The 27,376-nt window shown below is 40.7% G+C and overlaps 1 protein-coding gene across 5 annotated transcripts in view; it reads right to left on the bottom strand.

The window, feature by feature from the left end:
* TEDC1 (tubulin epsilon and delta complex 1) overlaps positions 1-27,376 on the bottom strand; it is a 78,634-nt gene that overhangs the window by 30,852 nt on the left and 20,406 nt on the right. For 4 of the 5 annotated variants that reach the window (XM_075508108.1, XM_075508105.1, XM_075508107.1 and 1 more), the window contains 2 exons: positions 24,079-24,249; positions 17,608-17,706 (listed from right to left, as the gene is read on the bottom strand). In XM_075508108.1, the coding sequence (XP_075364223.1) occupies positions 17,608-17,706; positions 24,079-24,249 (270 nt within the window). The remainder of the gene's footprint in view (positions 1-17,607; positions 17,707-24,078; positions 24,250-27,376) is intronic. The other variant, XM_075508109.1, reaches the window with a different exon arrangement.

Genomic DNA, 27,376 nt, shown 5'->3' with positions numbered 1-27,376 from the left:
ACAGAAATCAATATTTAATAATTTGCAGCATAATGCATCCTTTTTATAGGCTCAGTTCCAGAGAGCTCCGTGCAACAAGTATTTAATCTCTGATGCCTACAGATCATAATTCAACTACCATATCACTGGCAAAAGTATTTTTAATCAAAAATTGCTCTGCCTAAATATTCAGAAAATCATCCTATTGTTAGACAGACAAAAAACGGTCTTTCAGCAATAAATTATGTTTCTTGGCTCAGAGACAAAATACTGCTGATTCATCACCTATTCACGTATGACTGTAGATAGAAAACTTGCATTGGACTCCAGATCACTGCAAACCTCACTGCAAATGCCAACATCTCTGAAGTACGACTCAAGGCTTGAGACAGGGTTGGACAGGGGTGGCTTAGTATGAAAGCTTATATGGGGAAACTATCAAGAGCCTACTTCATACTTTTATTTGTTTAACAGGAAATGGCTTTATTCAACTTGAATTTTGGTAATCTGAATACTAGTTCTGAATATCTAACAACTGCAGGAGAGAAGATAAGTGGAGAAGTTCCTTCAAAAAAAAAAAACCAACCAAAAAAAAACCCTAAAAGAAAGGGGTAAACACTCATGAAAAAGTTACACAGTTTACATTACCAGAAGTAAACCATAACTGGGATTAAGGCTTTAGAGACCTAACCAAGCACCAGCTGAAATAAACAAATTACAACACAGCTTCATCTCTGCTACCAATATAAAACTCCCTTACCAAAAAAACAAGCAAACTTTGACAAATGAGAGCCTCTTGGCAGGCAGGTTGTTAGGTGGATGACATTTGGTTTAAAATGGCACATACTGCCCAAATGGCACTTTAGCAGGACTAAGTTTTGAGACCCCTTCACCAAAAAACAGAGAAAATCTTGGTATCATAAACATCTCAGGCTGGGACAAAAAACCCAACACTGTAGGTGGACACACTCAGTGCTCCAAGATTCAGTTCCACATTGTGATTTCTTCAGAAGCAAAGCTGGTTTAAGACATTCCCCATATATCCCTTGAAGGCTGAAGCAAAAATAAATAGGCCTGAAAACTAGAAAGTCATGCTGGAGTAGTATGAAGTACAAGCAGCTGAAGAGCAAAAACCAACAGACCAATAAGCAGCCTCTAGCCACAAGGCAAATAAAGATCTACTCAAGTAATTTCTCTGCCTGTGAAATATTGCTGAGGGTTGAGACAGAGCAGGAGAAACACTGGATCACAAGGTAGAAAGGCCCCTGGGTGACAAGTGGATGAGAACTTCTCCCACCGCCAGCTACAGACCCCATAAGGACCTTGTCTGAAACACTAGCAGGGATGGGGAAAGGCCCTCTGTGGCTCCAGAAGCAAGTATTTCTGCGTCTGATGAGCATCATCTCTTTTGGAATTGTAATGGGGTTTTTTTTGTGGTGCAGACTGTAAGGAAAAACAGGACTTGGATCTTTTGCAGAAGATAAAATACATAAAATACAAAACACAGCAGCTTTAGGTGGAGGAGTATAATTCCAGATGCTTGGATGTGTGCAAAACCTCCAACAGCTAAAACAAAATATGTGACTTTTCCACTCGCCAACACCAGTTTTATACCACTGCAGCTCAAACTTCAATTGAGCTCAGTTTTACATTGCTGAGAGCAGGGAATCAAACCACTAGTTAAAAACTTAAGTGACAAAGATCATCATTATAAAACATAATTGCTATTTGTGGAGGGATTTAGAAAACAGCTGTTTAAAATGAAACTGAAAGAAAATGGAATTTAAAGCAAACAAAATGAGGCATTTGGCACATAAAAATTGTACTACAGCTTTCACATTGATAGGCAATGAACTGGGATGTACTCACAACAACATTCATTTGCAGAGGAACAGGTCAATGAATGGACCACTTTACATTTTTCCCTGTGAAAATGGCACATACTAAAACAGGGAAAAAGGATCAGGAAAAAGACAACCAAAGTGTGAGTTTTATACTTTAACAGCCAAGATCAAGATGTATGAGAATGGAAAAGGTACACATTTTCTTCCCCAAAGGTACCACTGATTTTGGGTGCCTAATTTGACATACCTGAAGAGCCAAATTTTCAGGCAGTACTAAGTACCTTTAGCTGAATATATGCTCAGTTAAAGCACATCCAGTAGGTACCAAAAAATCACAATTTACTTTAGAGAAATCTCAGCCAGAGGATTTCAAAGGAAAGCACCACAAATTGTATCACAGTACTGCCTGACAGCTGTTCATATTGTACTGCCAACCAGAACCCCCATGTAGCTGATGTCAACAAAAGACCATTATTCATCTGTTTGTATTCAGACTGTTTCTGTACACAGAACAAAGCATTATCCATACTCGGGTTTTTCTTTTTTTCCCACATGTACTTGCCCATTTTCCTGTATTTTTAACAGACCACAAAAACGCACACAGAAATCAACAGGAACAAGCAATTTCTAATTTGCTTTTTAAACTAACCTGAATTCAGAATTGATGCTACACTTCTGGTTTCTGTACCAATATCCTGGTTTCTGTATGTTTCCACACTGGATGTTAATACACCATGAAGGAGAGCTCCTCATAGGAGGAGCATTTCCTTTCCTTTGTGTGTGTGTGTGTGTTATGACTACTAACTTCAGCAGGGGAACTAACCCTTTAGGTTTTACTCTCCCCCCTTTATTATCCCATCCATCCTTGCCACCAGCTTATTATATCCACTTACTGTGTCCTTCCTTGACATCCTTATCATGCATTTGGCAATGGATAGACAAAACCACTATCCTTATACAAAGCCAAAGAAATACCTTTTTTTTTTTTTTTTTTTAAATCAGCCTGTGTGGCAAATACCTACTAAGCCAAGGGGTTGGCTTATTTTATTCCTTTGAGCTTTACTACTTTCTCTTCAAAATAAAGGGCTACATAGCACAAGTTGGGCACAACTGATGTCTTAATCTCCTATGGGGGCTTTTCTGTATGGGTTCATCTATTCTCTGAGTACACCACACGCTGCCAGTCCCAAAGGCTACATAAGGCTCTCAAGCCTCCTTTTCCTGCCCTGTCTGCTCCCTGCAAGAACAGGGGCTCAGAGGCACAAGTGCAGTGCCTTCCTGGCACAGACCTTCCCACCGGTGCCTGCCTGCCCCTGCCTACCTTCTTTGCCTACTGGCCTGTAAGGACCAGGTAGTCCTTAACCTAGGACTGGATGAGCAGTGACATCCAGGGCTTCCCCAGTTCTGCTTCAAGGGACAGCTGGTCAGGGATGGAGCTGCATGGCTTCACCTGCACTCCCGGGGCACCATCAGATGTACACCATGACTAGGACTGGCTTGTACAGCATCCACAGCAACAGAAACACAACCTCTAAGCATTTAAAAAAAAAAAAAAAATCTAAATGTTAAATAAAATCTAGCTCTCACCCAAAGACAGAAAAAGAAACACAAAGAAGAACAGCTTCCACCATGGGAGACCCAGCAGCACACAGAATTATCACAGATGTTCATGTTAGTTAAACAATAAATTAAAAAAGTTAATTGATATGCGGATTAGTCTAAGCTTGCCAACTTGATGTGAATACAGTTTCTTCCAGCCTAGCTCTTCTTTGACAAACCATCATAGCCTATCACACATGCAGGTATTTTCATACATTTAAAAATATGCATTATTGACTAGAGAAACTACTACTTTAAAGTCTGCTACAGTCTCCCTTATGTCAATTCATTTCTCTTGCTAGTCTCTTAACACAGTCCTTTAAATTAAGCGACAAACATATTTAAAAAGAACCACAAATCTAAAACCACTTGCAAAGCACGAATAACAGCTGATTTTATAACTCTATTTCCTCAGCTATTTAAAAAACCAAAAATACCTGCCAGTAGAGCTGAGTTAACATTATGGGCCAATTGCACACAAAGTTTAATTTTACAAGGCTATAAAAAAGCTCTACCAGTCTTGTCCCAATCTGAGCTACATTCTCACCTCTAAACAACAGATTTCAGTTCAGTTCAGCTTTCCAGCAACAGTTCAGTTGTGACCAAAACCATTGCAATATATTAATTTAACTGTAGTTTGCTTCTTTAACTAGCATGAGGCTGGAGAATGCAGTGGTCCTGTTGTGCTTGACTTTCCAGATGGGTTAAGTGTCTTTTTGATGCAGCAGTGGATGCAGGACAACAGAGGTCCCAGCAAGGGATCAAGACCATCATAGCTCTGTGGTTTCAGGATCAGCCTTCATCAATAGCCATACTTTGGCACAAGAGAAGAGTGACAAGTCTGAAGTTCCTTTTCTGTTAGAAGCTGATAACCGGTTTCTCTTTTGGATGAAAACAACAATAGTAATGACTCCACAGGCATATTACAAAGATGCTCTGCACTCTCCAGTGGCTACTGTTAGCTTCAAGGCACAATTCAAGAGATAGGTTATGAGTTTTAAAGCTCCTCACCTTAACATTTTTTTCCTGAGATTTAATTTGTTCCTTCAGGGCCCAATACCCCTGTTAAGATCCACTAGGCTGGACTCCATCACCAAAGAATGGCAGCAAGTAAGCAACTCTCACTCTGAAGTCTCCTACCAAGGAAGGTTAAGAGGCAGCATGACCAGGATATATTGATATGAATGTGGAGAGAAGACATACCTCTCACACCACACGTGCCCCTGCATACCAGCCTCAGCTGACACAGCTGATAAATGGGAATTTCATCATTCAGCTTACAGACACCAGATACGATGCTGGTACTCTTTTCTGTAGTGCTGCATGGGACCACGGAGCATGCCTGGCCTCCCTGTGCTGGCCCAAAGCATCTCCTGAGCTGGGGCAGCTTGCTCCCACCACTGGGTTTGTTAGCACTTCCACCAAGAAAAAATTATCCAATGCCAACTGATGACAAAGCACCTCAGCCTTGTCTCTCCATGTTACTAATTCCAGCAGCATTGTCTCAGGTAGAATTATATTATAGTATGTCACTGTCATTGTCACTGTCACAGCATTCAAATTATGTTAAGTATGGCATAAAACAAGCAAAAGCACAAAAGCAGCAGTGAAACTCAGTATCATCCTATCAGTTTTTCTGTCACTGGCAATCACAACCAAGTGTTTGTATCAGTCAAGCCACATAGTGCAGTTCCTACTTCAGTGCAGTACATACCTACTGTGTTTCAGAGATACCTTCCTTTCTTATGGTGTAGGAGACTAAGATATTGCTGCTACATAGTCCAACAATTTATGGAGTCCGTGATGAACCACTGCATCATTTTTCAAGGACCAAGAACTCCACATGCTTGGTCAATAAAATGTACTAAGTAATAACTCATCCCAAAAAAATGGTGATGGCAACTCCAGAACTGCAGCTCTATTAACTCCTTTTTTTTTGTATGGATAAGTTTAGCTGAAGGCAATATTAGTGACAAATTGCAGCCTGGGGAAATTTTCAGATCAAGGTAATAATGCCATGAGGCAGAATGATTTGCTCTAGTGTTGCTATATAATGCTGCCAGTTCTTCCAATGGGACACTAATTGCAGCCAGAGGCCACCTTGCTTAAAAAATATCTAAAGAAATATTTTAGCACTAAAACTGTCTCCAGTAATAAAAAAAATAAAGCATCCTTCCCAAGAATGGGCACTGGGAAAGTGAAATCAGGTACAGAGTTCAACAACTAAATGATTCATGGCTGGGTGACAAGCTAGTGCTTGTCAGCTGAAGAAGCTGGTCTCATGCTAACACCGTCAGCTGCTGAGCAGAACCATGTAGGTGGGAAGGGACCTCTGGAGGTCTCTAATCCAATCTCCTGCTGAAAGTAAGGTGCTCAGGGCTCTGTCCAGCAAGTCCTGAACATCAACAACGGAGATGTCATCCCTTCTTCAGGATCTGGTACCAGAGTTTGACCACCCTCGTGGCAATTTTTTCCCCTTATATCTGGCCAGAATTTCTCATGTCCCAACTTGTGTCTGTTGCCCCTTCTCCTGTCCCAGTGCACCTATGAGAAGAGCCTGGTCCGTGCTCCAGCCCCAGCCACCTCAGTGGCCTTACTGGACTTGCTCCTGTATGCCACTGTCCTTGTGCTGGGGAGCCCAAACAGGACACCTAGCACCCAGTCTCAGGAGCGCTGGGCAGAGGGACAGGATCCCTCCCTTCGCCCTGCCAGCTGCACTCCTGCTAACACAGCCCGGGATGCAGTCAGCCTTTGCTGCCTGGGCACACTACTGGCTCCTGGGCAACTTCTTGTCCACCTGGACCCCAGTGGTTGGTCTTTTCTGCAAAGCTGCTTATTAAGCAGTCAGCTCCCAGCCTGTACCATTGCAAGGGGTTATTCCACCCCAGATACAGGCCTTTGCACTAGCCTTTACTGAGCTTCCTGAGGCTCCTCTCAGCTCATTTCTCCAGCCTGTCTCAGTCCCCCTGAACAGCAGCGCTGCCCTCCAGTGTATTCACTGGTATGCCCAATTTGGTATTGTCCGCACACTTGCTGGTGGTGTGCTCCATCCCATCGTTCAAGCCATGAATAAGATTGTTTAACAGTACTGGCCCAAAAGCTGATCCCAGAAGGATGCCACTAACAACCAAACACCAATTTGAGTTCAGTGGCCCAAACAATTTTCCACTCACATTATCACTCACTTATCCACCCTATCTCTAACCAACTTGGCTATAAGGATATAAGGATTTTTCCTTTAGTGATACAGAAACACAGGGACATTCTCTGTCCCTATCTGCCTTTCTCAAAGCTCTTCAATTACATGTCTCTGCCTCTTTCTGGGATAGGATACTCCACACTGCTTTGAAAGGGAACCACCAGCAGGATCTGAGGGGACTGTGGAGGTGGAAAGTGACTGTCCCAGAGCAGGCAGAACTGAGCCAGCTAGTAACAGCAGGCATCAGATGAGCAGAAAACCATCTGATGCCACAGACAGTTGCAGGGAAGGAAAAACAGAGGACATGTTTTGATCATATTCATTCTTTGTGATTTAAAGCAGTTTAGCTCCTGCAGAGGCTTCTTTCTTTCTTTCTACAGCATGAGGAAGAGTCACTCCATATGTTTCTAGCCTCTCCAACCTCCCCAGGTTAACTCTCCCACAGGTACCCATTCATCCTTTCTCCTGTCACCAACCCCAAACTTCCACCCTGACCTCCAGCTGCTTCCTGGCTCTGGATAGTCCTTGTCCATCTTCCAGACAGGATCTGGAAGCCAAGCACCACTGCTTCTGGAGGGGGGTGAAACCTCCAGCAGCAGCACAAGAGGGATGACCAGGGAAGTTAGGAGAAGAATTCCTCACCCAAGACAAAAAACTGGTCCGCTGTCTTTCCCAACAGGAGACCACACAAAGCATCCAAAGGCAAGTAATTTATATTTAACTTTTTTTCAAAGTCATCCCTTCTAAAATTGACTTGAATCTGCCTTAGAAATATCAATATACATTATCTTGCACAATTTGATTGCTCTTGCTTCTACAGTACCCAGCTGGCCAGAGCCTTTCACTTTCTTAAGAAGGATCAGGAACCCAGCTAAGAGTAGACACTGTCTAAAAGCAGCTTTGAAGCCATTTGACCTCTGTAATTCTTCCTGATTTTACACGGATGACAAGGGTTGCATCTGCTCTGCCTCATTTTTGCAAATGAGTACCTGATCCGCTGTTTCCAACAGGTTTTAATAACTACTATAGCAAACCATGTTTTATGTGATAAATGTCAGCAAATGAACTGAAAACCAATTGCCTACGGTATTTCAGAAGGAAAATGACATAGCAGCCTACCCCCTCCTTCTGTAGAGTGAATCATTAAAAAAAGGCAGGAATAAAATTCTTTGTTCCTGCCACGCAGCACGGGGTGGGCAGCACATGCTGTCACTGACAGTTTCTTTGCTTTCTTAGTGCTTATTCTTTCCTTGTGATGAAATGTGAGAAGGAAAAATGATATTTGAATCACCAAGAGTTTTTTTATTTCATTTTTAAATTGTTTTCTCAGTAGCCACTCTCCTACTCTACAGGAAATACAAAACAACCACCAAATCTCCCCATTTGTAAGACAGTATCCGCTGCTGCTAAAGTAATTGTAAGGAGGGGTTCCCATGTACACAGCCAGAAGAAACTAAATACAACAGCTTCTTCCAATTTCAATAACCTTCAATGTACCAAGCTTCAAACCAACAGAGCCTTCTCCCAGAAAAACAACAGTACGTAGTAAGTATTCTGGATTTTAAAGGTGATATAGGCAGTCCCGCTAAGAGGAACAAAACTCTTTAATGTATTGTGCTGAACATCCTCACGCACAAGGAAAATGTGGGTTTCCCAGTACAGCTCATCCTCCCTGCAGGCTCTGAAATTCTACCCATCCCAGTGTAGCAGATGTCACTGTGCACAGCACCATGGTAGGCACTCTGCTCCTGACATTACACCACCAAAAGACCAAACTAGAGATATCTAGAGGGAAAAAATACATCTTTCAACCAACATAACCCATGGGGGTTTAAAGCCAGTTCTTGCTCCATCATTCAGCTTACCAATGTCAGGGCACCAAGGGGAAAGCAGTAGTCTAGGGCAGGGCAGGAGTCTTGGACAGGGTCAGAAAGCCAGCTCAGACCAGCGAAGTATCACTGCCGCACTCCTGACCCTGCTCATCATACAGCAGCACAGAGGCTATATTTCGTTTGAGCCTGCAGGTGACCTTCATATTAAATCCATCTTTACAGCCTCCACTCTTTCTTATTTGAACAACCACCATCAAAAAAAATAGAGTACTCTGGATCATTCAGCTCCCTCGAGCTTTCTTGTGTGAGCCTCCAGGCCTCCTGCATTTAGGTGCTGGAGCCCCATATATAATTCAGTATGTTATCAGATCTGCTCTCCTCTGCAATATTAATATGTCAGCTCTCATGTTAGTTCTCACCAATCTGACTACCATGCATGTAAAATGTCTAAAGTAACTGTGGCTGGAACAACAAGACAAAACGTTAAGTAATTTAACGGGGGGAAAAAAAAAAAAAGCATTGGCTTTGACTGGCACTGTTGTTCAGAGCACATGGCAGTAAGTATGTTTTACACTTTTAATGCACAACCCAGCAAGATAACTGCTAAGGTTGGAAACTGAAGCATTCAAAGTTAAAAAGTGCCAGAATTCAAGCTACCTAAACAACACTAATTTGACCATCCCATGTGTATAAGGTCTAGAATTACGTGACCAAAATATTTCCCTTCATAATCTGTCTCACCAAGGGCACAGAATGGCTGGTGCTCACTCCACAAGCTATTCCTTTTCCTTTTAAATTGCATATTATTCTGTCTATTCTTCAGAGGGAAGCCATGGACTTATTTGCCATACATCATTCAAATCCCATTCTGGAGACAGAATTTTTATCTTCCACATAAACAAGTTATCTTTCCTAATGACCCATGTGAGATGAGATGATAGTATTATTGTCATTTTACAAATGGGAAATGAAAGCAAAGAGATGAAAGTAAAATGCTTCCATTTCTTTTGGATGCCTTAACTGAGACTTCTGAGACGCGATTTTTCAGAGAATTTAAAAATTACTATAAAGCACTTAATGAATACATCTACCCAGTGCAACTCAACAACTTGCAGAGGTGCGTTAGGTAGTTTTCATTGAGTTAGTTCCTGAGCCAACATAGCCATGGCACACTGCCTTGGCTGATCAGCTCTAGTGGAAGAAACCAGGCAGCTGGCCCAGGTTGCATTAACGCACACCACTCTACTGACTCTAGGATCTGGCCCCGTACTTCAGCAGAGCAGTGTGCTGCAAGGACCTACTACACCATCTGGGGTTAAATCTGACATTTCTAGATGATGCTGCCTGCACTGCTGAAACTCTTGAGGGACTCCAAGCAGAGGTCCCACCAAGTTCAGCAGCAGCTAGGAATATTCAACATTTCCAGAAATCAGATCTCTGAGCATCGAATTGGGCACACAAAAAATGTGACCATCCCATCGGCAGCCCACCATGGAAAGTCTAGTTTAAGTAACTTGCCGCAGGGAACTCGAGAACCCAAAGGCAGAGAAGTATTGAAGCTCTCCAGGACAAAGCTCCACTGCTTCAGCTATTAAGGCTTCCTTCCTCCTCCAACAATTCTCCCACTCTTATTGCTACTACTTCACCTTCATCAACCACTTTCTTCACCACAGCTCTAACTCAGAAACAAGGCACTGAATGATACCATAGTTCTAGGATAAAATATCCTAATAAACATACTTAAAGTAATACTACTAATGGTACACTGCATCATCTTCAATTTAGACTATTAATTTATTTGTTCTTTTGAAAATTCCTCCTGCAGCAGCAGAGATACCCATTTCTTATCTGCAAGATCAGATTCTTGGGTCAACAGATTAACTAGTCTCTTCCAGCTCCTGACTTCACTGAATGCAAGCCAGAGCAAAGAGGCTCTTCACTGTCCATCCTACCCCTTTCCTCTGCCTGTCCAGAGCCCTACTTTGGCTCCCCAACCTGCAGCTCCTAACACAGTCAGTCCATGTTCCCTGTGTTCTTCAATGAATAATGTTAGAATGGCTTAGTAAAAGCAAGTTAAAGACAGGAAGAGAGGAAAACCTGAATACTTTAAAAGGGCAAAGCATTTGCTATTTTTATTCAAAGTGCTGTGGCGAGCATAATTATGCAAATTCAAAAAATTTGTCATAATTGACCTTTTCAAAACATGTGTGTCCATGGGTCTAACATACAATTCTTTGCTGAACCCTGAAATTTATTAAAGGTCAGCAGGTTCTAGAACTTCTTCTCATTTCATCATTAAAGAACTTATTTAAGATACACCCAGCAGCAATCATCAATGAAAACCAAACTTGCTTAAACAGGTAAAAATTTTGATGCATTGGGTTAGAAAAACCTGTGCCTTTAAAAAGTTCTGCAAACAGAAAAGAAAAACAGTTGTTCTTGCTACAGAATCTATCAGCTTACTTGTTCTGAAAATTCAACAATGCCAGAACCCAAATATTCTGGTCATCTGAAGCCTTGTAAGCAGATTTAGTAAATGGTCAGGAGTCACTACTGATTCAAACTAAGTTTATTCTGGCAGTGTGTAGAGTAAGTCTAAAATCTCATTGTGTTTAGATCCGTTGGGGCTTGGCTGTCTCTTCTACCCCATTGCTCCAAGAACTGTGTCACAGACCTTTGTATTCCTTTGGGGAAGATTGTTCTCCACCTTTCCTATCTCATTCACAGCAACACGGTCTCTCCCCACCTTGAAAATTGGTTTGTGCTACAATCTTTCTATGAAGAGCTCACACAGAGCCTGGCATAACACCTAGTAAAATGAATCTCCATGAAGATTTCTGTGGAGTCAAGACTGGCCAAGGAGGGATTTCAGACAGAACATGCACAGAAAAAAAAAAAAGAAAAAGAAAAAAAACCCCCATATTTTCACAAATACTCACAAGCCCCATGCAATTACTCTTGAACTTTATGCTGTATTATTTTTTATGTAGGGTCCACTTGAGAAATTTCAAGTATTTTTTCCCTTCAAGAAACTGAAACACGATGACAAATAGGCAAAGCTGTCCTTAATTAGAACAGTAGTTACAACATGAAATACTGATCCTGTTCCATGATAGAAATGACAGAACTGTGGCTTTTACCAAGGGAATGAAGCAATGAACATAAAAAAAGCTGAGGGCCAGATCAAACAGAATTAGTTGCCAGAGCATCGCAGAAGATAATCAATCTACGACAATTTATACCAATGAAGGCAGTTTGTCCTTGAAGCTCAAGGTAATTTTTTCAGAAAACAACAAATCTTTTTTCTGGAATTTGCATGCAGTACAAGCCTTCGCTTCCGAATTAATCTTCTACACAGCAGCATCACAGACTATAGCATGAATGTGATTTTTTTCCATTGGTACCTACACTCTGAGAAATGTGTTGGTTCAACTGCTTCTTGTACAACAGATGGAAGGACTTCATAAAACGTTAGATGGTCCCCTAGCAGGCTCTTTGAAATTCAAATAAGGCTACATATCCTTCACCGCTGCCATACAAGACCATAACAGGGTTGATTACAGAAATACTACATACTAGCACAGGTCTGTGTCAAATCAGTAATGCGACACAGTGTTAAGCTTAGCAGCAGGGTTTTAACTGTTTATTTTCATTTAGTGCCTGCCTGCAGTGTCTGTCACCACCAGGAACATTCCATGAAGTCCCAAACAACCAGCACAAGGACACTAAATACAGCCCGGCACACAGCAGCTGGAATTATCTTGCCATAGTTATTCTATTTTCATCCAAGACAATCAGCAACTTAGGGTCCATTTCTGGAGATAATGCAATACCATAGCAATTGTTCAGTAACCAGCTGAATAAGTTGTATTAGATAACAGACTTCACTTTTGCTGCTCTGCCTTCATATACATTCCAGGAGGTAGTGCTGTCACTCGGATGGAAATGGACCAAAAACTCTCACATGGTGCACTTTTGTGCATGGTCTCACATTTGTGCACTGAATATACTGGTTGATCTTACCGTTTAACATGCCTATGCAGATAAAATACTTCAGCACATAAGGAGGACTTTATGCAAGAAGTGCACAAGCCCACACGTGCATGCACATGACGCAAACTGAAAACTCAAATTTCATACAAAGTAACTAGTAAATGCATGCTCAACATTTTTGAAAGTTCAAAGCCTATCAGTTCCTAATGCTCCCAATCTGAACGTACTTGTTCTGAAAAAGAACAGAAACTCTTTAGTACTTTGCATGAATTCAAACCATGGCTATTACTCGCAGAGAACAAACCTGTTGTGTCACCCATCTGGGACACATGTTTTAAATGGAAACTGCCATGAGATTTAGGGTCCACAATCAACTTAGCTGACAACTTGATCGTTTACCCCTTGAATGTCCCAGTAAGAAGTTATGGAGTCCCATCTGACTGAAGAAGCAATACACATACTGTGCATTGGCTTCCTTCCCTGATACATGAACAGTCCAGAAAGCAGATCAATGCTATGCCCATACCATCCTATCCCATCCCACACAATCCTTGCTGCTTGGAGAGCTAAAGGTCACCTGAATTTTTTTATGGGCATAGAATTGACCATACATTATGTATGCAAAGTCAGACAGACTATTTGTTTGCTCCTATTTACTTGCTACCAAGGACCTTAGTTCCTTAAGCCAAATAAATTCCCTTTAAAACATGTTAATGATCAATTATAAATATTTTTCATAAAATTCTGAAACAAAATTATTAGCTATTCACACCCAAGTTCTATTAATTTCTTTACATGTTCACCTGGCAGACAGCTACATTATTTATTTGCTGTCACACTCAGTAAATTGATCTACTGGCATTTAAAGGTGTCATCTTTATTCATTGTACCAATGACCTGAGTTCGGACTACAACTTTTAATCTCTGCTAATCACAAAGCCTGCAAGATTGAATTCCACATATAAAGCAGTATAAGAAGAGACAGAAGAAACTGAAGACTAGGTTGCTTTGCTTCAGAGTTAATTGAGCTCTATATGGTAACAATTTGATGAGAAAGTTAATTTAATGACTCTGAAGTGCAACATACATTTTTTGAGCTCAAGGTAAAACATCAGAACTGGTGACACTGCAATGCAGAATTAAGGTAAATGGGCTTCATAGACAAGAATGGGATTCTATTATGCTCACAATGATGAAAAACTACCTAATCGGTCCTACATCACAACCACTGTCCTCACAGTCACAAGAGGAACGTGACTGCCTCCTCACAGATAAATGACACTGCCCTGGAGAGTCTGGGGCAGATGTTGCCTACCCTCAGCCACATCCTCTGCATACTCTCCCCAGTACACTTTCAAACTATTTCACCTGCAGTGCCAGAGACCGGAACTCTATTTCTGCCCTAAGATACTTCAGGCTGGCAAATAACAGCAGCCCCCCGGTCACACTGGGGAACCATTTAAAAACAAGCAGTACCAATACAGCTTGGAAAACGTACCAAAACACAAGACATTCAAGATGCACTAGACTATGTTCTAGCATACTCTAAGTGATACATGCAAGTGGTTTTAAAGAAAAGACACAATGAACATCCAAGCTCCCTAGCAATGCACAGCCTGTTGCACACCGCCGCCCTGTCATTGTCCCCAATTTGCACACTCCAGCACGGCCTCACAGGCAAACAGCTCCGTAACCATCACCAGTGACCGAGGCGCTTCTGCTGAGAAAATGACCACCAGCATATTTCTCATGCAACACTCTGTAAGCCAGAGAGTGTTCAAAAAGTCACGACAGCATCCTGGGAAAGAAAGGACATACACGTAGAGGTCAAGAGCTAACATGAGCATGCACATGTACTTCAACTAGCAATTGAACACCAGCTGAAATAACGTCACCTCCCATTGACTGACACCCTTGGGCAGCACAGAAACTAAACACAGCAGTGACCTGTGACTCACAGCCACACACATATATAACCACAGCCAAGCCAAACCGCAGGAAATGTTGGAATTTTGATCATGCCTCACTAGAGAAAAATATAATTAAAACTATTACGCTTGGAAAACTTCCAGCTCTATGAATCTGACAAAGAAATTTATGATAATAAAAGAATAATAATGTCCAGTAAAATCCCTGTACATAAAAGCTCACTAAAAGAGTTTTATAGTCAGAAATCCAAGGGAAGAACATTTTAAATGAGTTAATGTGCAACTTCTATAGAAAAGGAGTAGCATGACTTTTCCATTTCGCAAACTGAAGTTTAACTTCCCAGCTATGTGTATCCTATCGCACTTTTCCTGTCAGACTAAACATCTCTTGTTTTATTACAGGTCAGAGCAACTTATATCTTGGGATATTTTTGATGAAAATGAACTCTGGGATTCAATAAAACCAGCCCAATGTCCCTTCTGTGATAGCTAATTTTTGACACTTCAATCCACTTTGCATTTCTATCCTTTGAAGGATGCCTAACATGAGAAGGAATTCATAACACCATGCACCAACAGGAGTGCATTACAGTAAGACATATTGACATGCTTGCTCTTTTTATTGATCCATGCAGCAGGTTGTTATTTGAGGTAACATTAACAGAAATGTCACATTACTTAAGGAGAAAAAATTATTTCACAGTTTTTGGAAAAAACATTTGGCAGAGTGCTGCCATCTGCACCAATATTTGAAAACGAAGCTATTCACATATGCATAAGTTACTTAATCTTATCAAGATATTTGAAAATTAGAGGCTTTTTGTTACATTTTCCTAAGAAGCATCACTTTGCATATTGAATGTTATATCCATCTGGAAAACTGACACTTGAAACAGCCTTGCCTTCTCAAGTCCATACCACCTTGTTATATCAGGCTCTTCATACATACTGGGTATATGACTTCTGGAAGCTGCTTTTGGGAAATAAGGGTAAGGGGAGACAAAAACTACAGAGATTATTGCTCAAATGATGACAATAAGAATTTTAAGTCTCTTGAAAATATGTGTACTGAAGTGTTGTGACAATTTCCTGCAATTTTTCTTTTTTATTTTAGAATCAGGCATAAGAGAGCAGCTTAGAGGAACCCCTTTTCTTGAATAGGTTCAAGAGCTTCAAGAGGTTAACAATTTCACAGCTGATTATGCTGACAAACAATTCCAATTTTGGACCAGACGAAGCAGTAAGTGACATAAGAAAGAATTTCCAACACACATGCACTGGAGCTGGAGCCTGTTTGGGATTGCACCTGTTAGAGACCAGAAACTGGAGATGGAGACTGTGGCCATCCATAGTTTATTTGAATAAAACATCTTCTGGCACCCTGCCTCTGCCCCTCGCAGCAGTCACCCTTGTTTTGAAGGGGTGTCCCTCGTATAATTTATTTGCTGTTTAAGCCTGGGAAAGGCGGAATGAAACCTCCACCGATTTTAACTAAGCAACATTTAACTAAGCCCACTTAACCCTTCTTGACTATAGCACTTTACCTAACCACAACGTTTAAAATACAAAAAGATTCTTTCCATTTTACCCTCACAGCCTCCACTGAATGGCACACCTGAAGCAGACATCCAGGAAAGGGAGCAGCATGCAATAAAGAAAACCCCTGGAATGATCAACAGCACAGTAAAAACCAAATAGGCTTTATTAGAGCATTGTTACATTTTAGTGTAACAGATCAGTGACATATTCAGGGTAAGGCTTTGGAAAAAGGTAGTTGCAAAGTCCTTCTACACAGCCTAGAAGTTTCTAGTACCAGCCCACCAGACCTCTCTGGACATTTGCTAAGCTCTGGAAGACTCTAAAGTAGAGGCATCAGAGGACTGTGCTGCTGTGTATTCTAAGCTGCTGAGCAAACCGTAGGAGGGGGACTGTGAAGCAGAAATGAAAAAGAAATCTCAAACTGACTTAGCAACTTGCTCTAGAAAAACAATAATTTTCCAGGAAAATGTTCTAAACAGCTGAACCTTATCAAGAGGCTGGATGTGAACCATTCATCCGAGGAATGCTCAGTAATGAAAGATTAACATGCACTTTACTTTAGGGGGTTTGAACATAAGACTATCCCCCACCTTCAAATCTACTTTTCTGGATTTCTTTGTGTGCAGTATTTACAATACCCACTTCTGTTCTTAAGGTAGCAGCAGAAAGAATATCTTCTTTGAGTAAACAGATTTGGACAGACTGCAGAAATTTGCCAAATATTGATTTTGTTAGGGCTGAGCTTACAATTTCAATCTTGTTTCAGTTTCACATTGAATGAACTTTTACAAACTGATTTGTAAAACAAATTTATTATATTGTATTAAAACAAGTGAATTGTACTACCTTCAAATAATAAACTGAAACATCTATGACAATTGAGTATTTGCGAGCAGCAGAAATATATATTTACGGGTAAAATAGTACACTAGGAAAAATGATGTTGCCCTAGGAGGTTCTGTCTGAACACATAAGGAAACACTTTTTTTACTGTGAGGATGACTGAGCATGGAGCAGGTTGCCCAGAGAAACTGTGGAGTCTTCATCCTTGGAGATGTTCAAAAGCTGTCTAGACATGATCATGGGCAGCCTGCTCTAGGTGACTCTGCTTGAGCAGCCTCCAGAGGTCCCTTTCAACTTCAACCATTCTGTGCTTCTAAAACATTTCTCAAAATAAAGCTGCTTACTACCATCCAAAAAGGTAGTCAACTGGTATAATTTCCGCAATTAGTGAACCCAGCATCAGATGTGCTTTGGCTCTCCTGGAGAGGTAAATCAGATCTCTCCATATTCTCATGACAACCCACTCAGGCAAGGTCACAGGCAGACACTCTGCCTGACTTGCCCAGATGTGGTTACTGGTAGTACGTAACAGCAGTCAACCAACTGATCTAGAATGTTTTATTCTACAAGCCTTTTCTTCAGCGGCACTTTCAGTCAGGTCTCTCCCCACTCTCTGTCTACCAGTTTTTACAAAACTTAGCCTCATACTGTTATGTCTGTATTCTATCAAACTGGAAGAAACCATTTGGTGGATACAAGTTATAAGTGAGGAGACAGACAGACAATTCAATAATATAAGCCCTTACATCTGTTGGAAACCAAGTTAAAAACATGTTACAAGGAATGCAGTCTTCTGAACAATGTTTATGTAAAGCATACTAAGCATCCAAGAATTACAGGAGAAGCATTACCTGCTTGTAGTTTTCTGGTTGTCTAACGAGATCTGTTTCTGTGATAGAAAAATGTCCAAGGATCTGGTCCACATGAGAGCCACTAGTGAATAAATGGATCTGGAATAGATTAAGTTAAAAGATATTTGTCAGTACAAGAACCAGATAATTAACAACGTCATTAGCTACCATCTAAACGCCTGCATGGATTGGAATGGTGATGTGAACCAACAGTTACAATTCCATTGTAATGTTGCCCATTCCCAATGGACAAGTACAAATGTAACTACTACCACCAATACAAAAGACCTTTTTAAAACAGCCTGCAGGAAATTATGATCATGCACCACAATCATCTCACAAAATGGTCCATCTGGTATTGTTACCAGAACCACATGCAGGAATTGCTACTGCTGCCACCACAGTAAAACTGAAAGATTTCTCTTTTCATCCTGTCTTAAAGTGTTTTTCCTTACACTACACACGCTCTTGTGCATAGCATGAAAGGAGAAGCCATTTACACAGATAGCAGAAGTCTTAACAGAGGTAAGGGATACCCTCAGAATAATTTTTTATTTCTTCCTTTAAAGCAGAAAATGCTACCTAGTTACAGTAAGTTTCTCTTTTGCTGCTATATATTGTTGGCTTTCGCTTACTGGGACCTTGTTCCAGCTGCGCTGGTGATGGTATCATCAATTACTTGATGAAGAAGCTTCCCAAGTTAGTCAAGGGAACAATAAAAAGCAATTCCTCCTATTCAGAGCTGATCCCTTTGTTACTGTAATAACTGCAGCTGCCAAACAAGATAGCAGTGCACATTTGTCAGACAATCGCTCATATTTCATTAATATTTCTGCCAGAAGACAGAGAATGTTTCCTGCTTTTCTTACTTTATTCTAATATGAACTTTATCATACACTTGGGTATTGACAACTATTTTAAAGTTGACAGGCACTGGGTAATTATCAACCCTTCCCTGAAACTTCAGAATATTTTAGCGTTCCTTTCCCAAAACTCAATTCTGGTGACAACCATCTGTCACATGTGCAGAGCTACGCGAGTTTAAAAATAAAAGAGCACCTCCCCACACAATGTTCTTCCTTTCTACTTGCCACTTCTCTCCCTGCTGCATTCTTGCGTAACTCTGGCTGCCAAACCTTTGGGCCTCCAGCACCAGGAATGAATTTCAGCCCCTCTTCAAAAGTATGTTGCAGGAGCATCACTGGCTAAAGCCCAAAACAAATACTCTAAAGCTGTAACAACAGAGGAATAAGGTGTTCCCCTGAGATCAGGCTACAGGGATACTGGAATAATCCAGTATTTGTAACTGAAATAATCCAGTATTTGTACTTTCACAATCTGTTATTGATAACCACAACATACTGAAGATGAAAAAGGCTTAAAAAGGGAAACAGTACCAAGGTAAAAGTAGCAGATGAGAGACAGAGCATGTGTAGCTGTTTCTACACGGCACTGGAATGGACTGAGGTGGAAGCAGGGCTGATTTAACCTTACACTAACCTTTGCATGAGAGTACAGGCACAGCCCCCCACTGAACACCACTTCTGGGGAGTTTCCAGTACCAATTCCAAAAAACCCTTGAGCTTAGACACCCTGCAGGGAGATCAGCTTGTCTAATTCACCTAAGAGAAGATGAAAAGGGGGCTTGTTCATAGTTCACACACGCTTGCACGAGAAGAAAAACTTCTACTGCATTAAAGAATGCACTATTGAGATCTAATGGCAACTTCACTTTAGGAAAAAACAAAGATTTTTAAACCAAATATCTCAAGACAAACAAGATATAATTACCCAATGTAGTAATTTACAGAGTAACATGGTAGATTCTTCATGCCAAGATGCAGATGCGTCTAACAATTGCAGTTTAGCTCACTCATAAATTACTGACAATGAGGTAATCACCCAGCACCAGTCTCTGTCCTCTGTTATTCAGAGATCAAGACTTTGTCCTTGTCCCTTTAGTCTTTTACTACAACATCAGATACATAGATACAACCAATCCAATCCACTGTAATACATCTTATTTTATATTGTTTATCTTAGAGGAGGCACAAGAAGCCACTCCATTCATAGGAGGTATTTCCCAGTGCTGCTCTGCATTCTTACTGACAGAATACAACTCCTGCTCTTACAGTTTCCAAGTATACTGCAACCATTATTTTCATTTTACCATGATCTGATAATGCCAATTATGTTAAACTCTTCTTCTATCATCAAGAATTCCATTTAATATCATTTTATTCCTACTAACCTATACACATAGTCCACAATCAGATGTTCACCTGCTTAATAAAATTCATGTCTGAACCTGATCTAACTCTCCCCTATTTCAGGTGTAATTTCTGTCCTAGTCTTTAGTGGATGGAGGATAGCTGAAAATACCCAAAGGAAATCCACCAGTTTTGCAGAAAATCACTTGTTCTGCTGTTTCTTTTTACATGCTGATTGTGACACAGTGCATTTAACAGACCTAAAAAAACAATGCCAGTTTTAAACTATCCAGGTTTCTACCTGTTTTTCTCAAACTATGCAAGGCTTCTCATTCACATTTTTTAAGGCAAAGTGGTAATTCAAAGCCTAACTAAAACCAGCTGCTCTCCCCTATGAATTCAAGAGGGATCAAAAACCAGGCAGACAGATATTCCTCTGGCACTTGACAGAAAGAGGAAGAAACAGAATAGAAGGAACCGAGAGGCATGCCTTAACACAGTAATTTATCCTTCACGCTTCCATATATTTGAAGGTATATCAGGTAAATATGTACCACTGAGAATTTCCAGGGAATTATAATGGTATTACTATATTATACTTTCAAAGCAGGCCAACCTGTTCACGTTGAGAAGCCATTATAATGTTATTCAACAGCTCATAGCCTCAGGCTGCAAAATTCCTCAGCAACAGAGAGGTTAAGATTTCCCTAAGGAAGTCTTCCTCCTACAGCAGGACATGTGTGTGTCTGTAAGCTTCAACATGCCTTATGGAAGCTGAAGTCACTGAAAAGCAGCTTGTCAGAAGAACTAGCAAAGAGGAACAGCCAGTCAGACCACCTAACAAGCAATTCCCAAAACATGACCGGCTGTAGCTCCAGGAAGGCTTCCCTCTTCAGTAACCTACACTGGCTACTACAGAACTTCATACCATCAACCTTAAGGGGCTGCGGGCAGGACAGAGTAGATAGAGGCCCCAGCAATCAGTATCAGTTTTCATTTGTGTACTTTAGAGAAAGAACAGCCATTTATTTTTGCCTGTTTCCCCTTCATATTTCCCTCGTACTGCTCCCTTACCCTTTCTTCAGTAGTATTTCATTAAGACATGAGTCATCACTTCTAACCTGAAAGTACATGTCCCTGATCACCCAAGCGATTCAGAATTTTTTCACAAAATCATAGAAACGGAAAAGACCTTTGGAGGTGTTTAGTCCTACCTCCTGCTCTAACAAGGACTATCGCCAACATCAGTTTGTGGCTTTGTGTATGTGAGTCTTAAAAATCTCCAAAGGATGGAGACCATTCAGCATCTCTGGTGACCTGCTCCAATGCTGCCCATCATCCCAGAGAAGCTTTTTCTAATATGTCTGAACCTTCCAAGCTGTAATCAGTGGCCCCTTCCCCTTTGTCTTCTGGTACTGCTGAGAAGACCGTAGATCCATCTTTGTAACTACCATCCTTGTAACCACCCATCAAATAGCTGAAGGCAGCTATTAAGTGACCTCTCCCTCAGCCTCCTCTCCACCAGAGCAAATAAGCCCAACTCCCTCAACCTCTTCTTGGAGGTCATGCCCAACTTAGTTAGTCCTTGACTATCTTGGTAGCCTCTTGCTGGATCCTCTATGTACAATTCTTACTTCCAGTAGCAATATCCATACTTAAAAAATACAGAGTGGAAAAGCAGTCATCTCCTGAATAAGAACATATTTTCCAAGTGTGATGTGTTTTTCTCAGAAAGCCCCAAATAGAGAATATGGTATTTTAGAGCCTGTGTGAGTCACAGAATGAAATCTGTGGAAGTGTCGCCACTGCTTGGCAAAAATTATAGCTGGTGATCAGCAGTAAATAAGACTGTTCCACAGTTGAGATACATAACCTGTTAAGTTATTAAACAGAGCTAGTAAAAGCCATAATTATCATTTTGTAGAGAAAGCCCTCTGTAAATCTGTCAGCATAATTAAAAAACATAACACTCATTAGCCTTTTGCATACTGTGTTTGTGGTTTATATGAGAAAAGCAACAGCTCATATAGAGGTCATATTGGGTCAGCTCCATCTTCTAACACATAGCAGACTACTTTAAAAGTTTTAAAATTAATGCAGTAGCACAGCCAAAATTTCTCTATAAAGAGTCAGGAAATATCAATTATTGTTTATGCAGCTGTTAAATTGTATAAGTATGTTATATTTTGTGTTACCGTAAATGTTAACATTAATGTGGCACTGTAATGAAGTCCCTTCCAAAGTCACTTTTACCTTTCAATTTTCCTGCTTTTAATTCAGACTAAAATATAAATCAGAGCACTGTATTTTATTACAGCTCTGAACAGAACTCCCACAGTTGCACATACATATTTGAGCACACATAATATCAGTGTGTGATCACATACAGAGGAGCTGGGCTCCAATCTATCCTCCTGTGTACACATCCATGATGGCAGCCCTCTACATACACTGCAGAACATAGTCTGATCGTAAGAATCATCACCAGCACCACTTATTGCTTTCAATTTAGTCCAGTGATGACTGTTGGAGAAGGCAGTAATGGCAGCTCTGGGAAACTGGATGAACGGAGAAACTGCTTATTCTTCCAGATTCTGGAAATCGTGGTCCAGGGAACTGCAGCATAACTAACCTGTCTCTTACATTTGTCTGACTGTAACAGTTTAACTTTAGCAAACATTTTTCCTTGGATAGCCACAGGGGAAAAAAAAGTCCAAGTTTATTTCAAAGTACAATCCCCATAGGAGGTCATCAGCTCTCCTGTCAACGAGTTTAGGATGTTGCCCAATCAGCACATCTCTTCATCATTTCAGTGCCTGATCTGGACCACCTCTGTTTGTACTCAAGGCCCCAGGTTCAACCTGCTCTTAATTCTTCCTTGGTCTCATTAACTGCAAGCTGAGGTATTGAAGCTGCCTAATGATTTGTTACTGCCAAGTACTACATAAATCAGAGCACTGATGATGAGTTATGGAGATATTTGCCTCACCTACTATAAAAATCAGCATACCTTAAATAGAGGTAGCTTATCAAGGGGAGAAGATGCCAATCATTTCATTTGAGTTTTATTTATATCACTAAGCCACCTCTCCCAATAGCTGTCTGTAATCTTAGTGCAAAAGCCAAGGACTGCACCTGCACTTACGGTGAATTGCTGTCTTCGTTCCCAGATCAGGAAAGCACATTCGCAGTGGGCAACGAGAAGCAAAAGGTTATTTTAGATGCTGCACACACAGCACCTGATCTTTCCCTAGGGCTGTCAATCAGACATCTTCCCTAGCAATCAATTCATGTAAAGAACAAAATGTAACCTCATTACAGTTTTCAGAATTGCTCTGTCAGACACAGGATTAAAACCAAGAAGGCATCTTCATTCAAAACCCTCTTGGTTCTGATTCTGACAACTTTCTGATAAATGTTGTTCTTTGAGGAGAAATTTCTCAAAACTGTTCTTAGTCTCAAAAAGGTTTTCTGTGAAGGTTCTGGGTACAATACCAAGTGGCTCCATATAAGTTACCTGAAGAGATATGAATGGAGAAAGGGGGCCTAGGGAAAACATTACTGAATAACTTCTAGGACTATCTTTAGCACCATTTTTTAAAATTTGTCTCTGCAGTCACCATCACTGTCAACTTCGGGACTGCAGGCTGATTCCATCCTAAGCAGACAAGATGCTCCCAGATGTCTGTGATTTTCAGACAGGCATATAAACATTATTGATAAATGGGAACAGAACTGGAATCTTAGCAATGTAGAGACCACTATTGATTCCTGATTTAAAAGCAGGTAGATTTTGGGTTCTGCTCAGATGTTTCCTAGTACTTCAGAAAGGGAAACTGCATTTTATTTTGCTGCTATTACTTCCAACATCCATGCTCAATATTTTGAATCCACATTTCCGATGAACTTATAGTTCTGAATCACTGTTTCTTGTCTGTGGGACCAGAATGCTCTGTCTTGCTTCTACCAGGCATTTTCTAAGAAAAATGGAGAGAGCCTATGGTTGCAGAAGTTACTAATGTGCCAACCTGCGAGAGAGACTTTTATACAACAATTATAACCTTACAAACACTGTACATATTTCATTTTCTCATGGTTCTGCCCCACTGGGGAAAGGTGGGAGTATTTATATTTAGAATAATTCACTCTTACCTACAGAAAATGCAGAACTAGCAAACGAGAATAATTTGTACATTTAGCACTAGCTGGCAAGGCTTTTAAATAATAAACAATGCCATAGTGAGTTAGAAGAATCATTTACCTTGTGCAAAAGTTTGCATTGCTCTTGGTGCTGAGCATGCAAACTCCGCCACTGGAACCTCAGCCTCCCATTTAACCACTGAAGGTATCGAACATCTACTCTGTCTTCTAGCCCATATTCAGGTGCTATTTCAGTTGTACCTCTCTGGCGGTGAGGCAGATCATCTTCACACTAAAAGCAGAGGAGAATACCAAAATGTTTTAAGTTAGCTGCAACACTTTCAAATCAAAGTAGTGAAGAACATACAACGCAAATAGGCCAAAGAGGAAAAAAAGTCCCCCAAAAAGGAAGTAAGTTCCTTCCCCCCAAAAAGGAAGTAAGAAAAGCAGCAGAGAGAAATTGTAATCTTTTAGAATACAGGACTGGGAACAGCCTAAACAAGTGCTGAAGTCTGGAATAAATATCAGCTTCTCAGCTATGACGTGGTGAGCTGTCTCCTCTCCCATCTTTCATTTTCTGTACCCAGGAAGACACAGTGTTCCCGAGACAGCAAGCATGTTCTTTACCCAGATGGGAAAAATCACATTTTGACTAGATTCTAATAAGTCAAAGAACATAAAAAACAGACTTAGCTCCTCCAGTGTCTTCCCGAAAGTGCTGCAGGCTGTAGTTGGTGACCCCATTTTGTAAATCAATGCCTTCTATAGGGACAAAATTGTGGGCCTGTGCTTACACAGCTATTTTCTTTTCTCCATCCAGCATTTCCCTTTGTGCAGGATAAAGGAAAAGAAACAATCATCCAGCTGACATTGGCGAGGAGTCCACAGAGGCACTCCCAGCTACAGTTGCACACCTGTCTTGCCTTGTTTTGCCTTTCTCTACAGTAATTTGGAAAGAAGGGAGAAGCTAAGAGTTTCCTTTTGTTCATCTTGTCCCACTTTCCTTGTGCTTCAGGGAAGAAAAAAACCAAACAAACAACCACCACCTTCATCTTCTGGATGAAATTTCTCTTTGGCTAATGGCATAAAGCAAGCAAGACATTTCTGTCGTATGTCTTTCCCAAGGAAGATGGAAGGAATTCCACCTCCCCCAGCCTCTTGCACAAATGGATCACTCACATTTACAACAGATCTCTCTCTCCATTTTCAGCTAAGGCTCCTGCAGATTGCAAATTAAAAAGGGAGGAAGACATGGGTTGTTTTACTTCTGATGCCAGTAACACCACTTAAAGTAAAGCTGAGCTGTCAACTTCATCCAGTCTATAGAAAGTACATACAATAAACAATCTATAATTCCAAATTTTTTACTACAGCATCTCATAAGAAGTAGAAATAACATAGAACTACGAAGGCCTGGTTATTCAGAACGGGTGTTCGCCAGCTAAGAAAGTGTCTCCCAGTTGTTGGATTCTCAAGACATTTCTTTAAAGTGGAAATTTAAAAAGCCTACTTGAAACATGACTGTTTTCAAGAAAACACTTAAGCAGATATTTGGACCCATAGACCTTGATGGTATTTAAACATATGTGCTTCCCTGCTTCACAGACTCCCATGTTCAATAAAATCTTACAAAGATTCAGTTGGCAGGCAAAGCTTGAATGTAATTCCAATTTGGATCCTAAACTAAAAATGCAAACTGTAAAATGAAAAGAGTTTAATCTTGCCTTAAATGCAGATTTCAGCAGAAGTGTATCTATAACCGTGATCAAATAACCCCCTAATGCTTGTTTTAACCTAAGTATCACCTCAGTTGACAGGGCTCTAATACAACGAGTGTTCATATTATTTATAAGCACAAAAATGCTGTTCTGGTCACATAACAAAATGTATCAAGATTACAGGTTTTTTCCCTTTGCTCTGTGGCTTAGATAAATGCATGCTATAAATTACAGGGCGCAGGGTTGGTAAAGGGCTTTTCCTTTTAAAGGCACAGAGTGATCTTTTTAAAAACAAACCAAAAAAAAAGGACTATCTCCTTTGTGCCAACTGCAATGTCACTCTTTCCTCAGTTGCCTTCAGCCCCTTGCCCCCAAATCAAAAGGCACTGTGTCCCAGGGTGCTGCAGTACTAGCTAAGTACCTTCATGGTTCAGATTGTCTTGCCCCCACCAGGAGAGGTTTCTGGACTGTGATTACCAAGTTGTCCGTAAACATGATGAGCCAAGCAATTGGATATTAGTCACTACAGCAGAGAAAACGCATGTGTAAACAACATTAAAACACCTCACATAAGCAGCCAGAAAGCCTCGAGGCCAAAGAGACTTGGGATTCCCAGATTAAAATCTGCATTTTCCGTAATTTACAGTTCAACTCCAACTTCCCTGGTTAGAAATTTCAGAATGGCACAAATACGGCTCTCCTGGGGATTCATTTCAGGAAGGAATGGCATTAGACTCAATTGCTTTGGCAGTACAGTGACAAACACCATGCAGAGCTAATTTTATTGTAGCAACCTGCCTTATTAATATTAAAATAAGGAAGCCAGCCAATGCATTTTTAACAGGATCTCTCTATTATTTATTTCACAAACTGCACAAAAAATTTACTTTTGCTATGAAATACTTAGCCTGGCATAAAGTAAACAAGGTAAAAAAAAAAAAAAAAGGTCTTGCATATTATACTATGACCTCAATTTCTAGTCCCATCTTTACAATCTAAGACTATTTACTGCTCTCCCAGTGGGATAAAAATCACCAGCCCAAGCTACAGCCTTTGCTTCAAATATCACTGTGAATTTATCTAATCTATGCAGCAATATGGGTGCACACCTACATCACTTCTGAGATATAGAAGTGCATATTATTTAGTCAAAGTCATAAAGAGAGCAGCCCAGGCAACTACTCAGGGCTCTCAATGGCCTCCCCACACTTAGAATGCTCCACACGAGCTCTGGAAGAGATCATTTCATAGCCACTTACCAGAAAAGCTTTTTGCTTGTAAACTGTTTGCTGCAATTAATGTTTCTCTTTGATTCTGTTTCAGAGAAGGAAGGCGCACGGACTCCAGCTACAGAATGGTGCCACAGGCTTGCAGTACAAAAGCCACATCAGCACGTATCTATACCCTCATTGCAGCATCAGAGTCTTTTCCCATTGCACTGGCGATATCAGAGCTAGTCTTGTCAAACTGGACAATGTGGACTCGCCAGAGCACATGTGATTAAGCAGAAGCTACAATGAAGCCCCTCAATTCCACTCCCACTGTAACACACCCCAAATGAGCTTTTCTGTCCTAAAAGCTCGAGGTACTGCTGTTAGAAGATCTCAATATCCATTTATTGGCAAGACTTAGAAAAGCAAGCACAAGCCTGATGAAGGTGATATGCATATCACCTTCACATATGCACATTAACTCTCTTCA

Source organism: Mycteria americana, chromosome 7 (genome assembly GCF_035582795.1).
Source record: "Mycteria americana isolate JAX WOST 10 ecotype Jacksonville Zoo and Gardens chromosome 7, USCA_MyAme_1.0, whole genome shotgun sequence".
Lineage (NCBI taxonomy): Eukaryota > Metazoa > Chordata > Aves > Ciconiiformes > Ciconiidae > Mycteria > Mycteria americana.
This window is presented reverse-complemented; position numbering and strand designations above follow the sequence as displayed.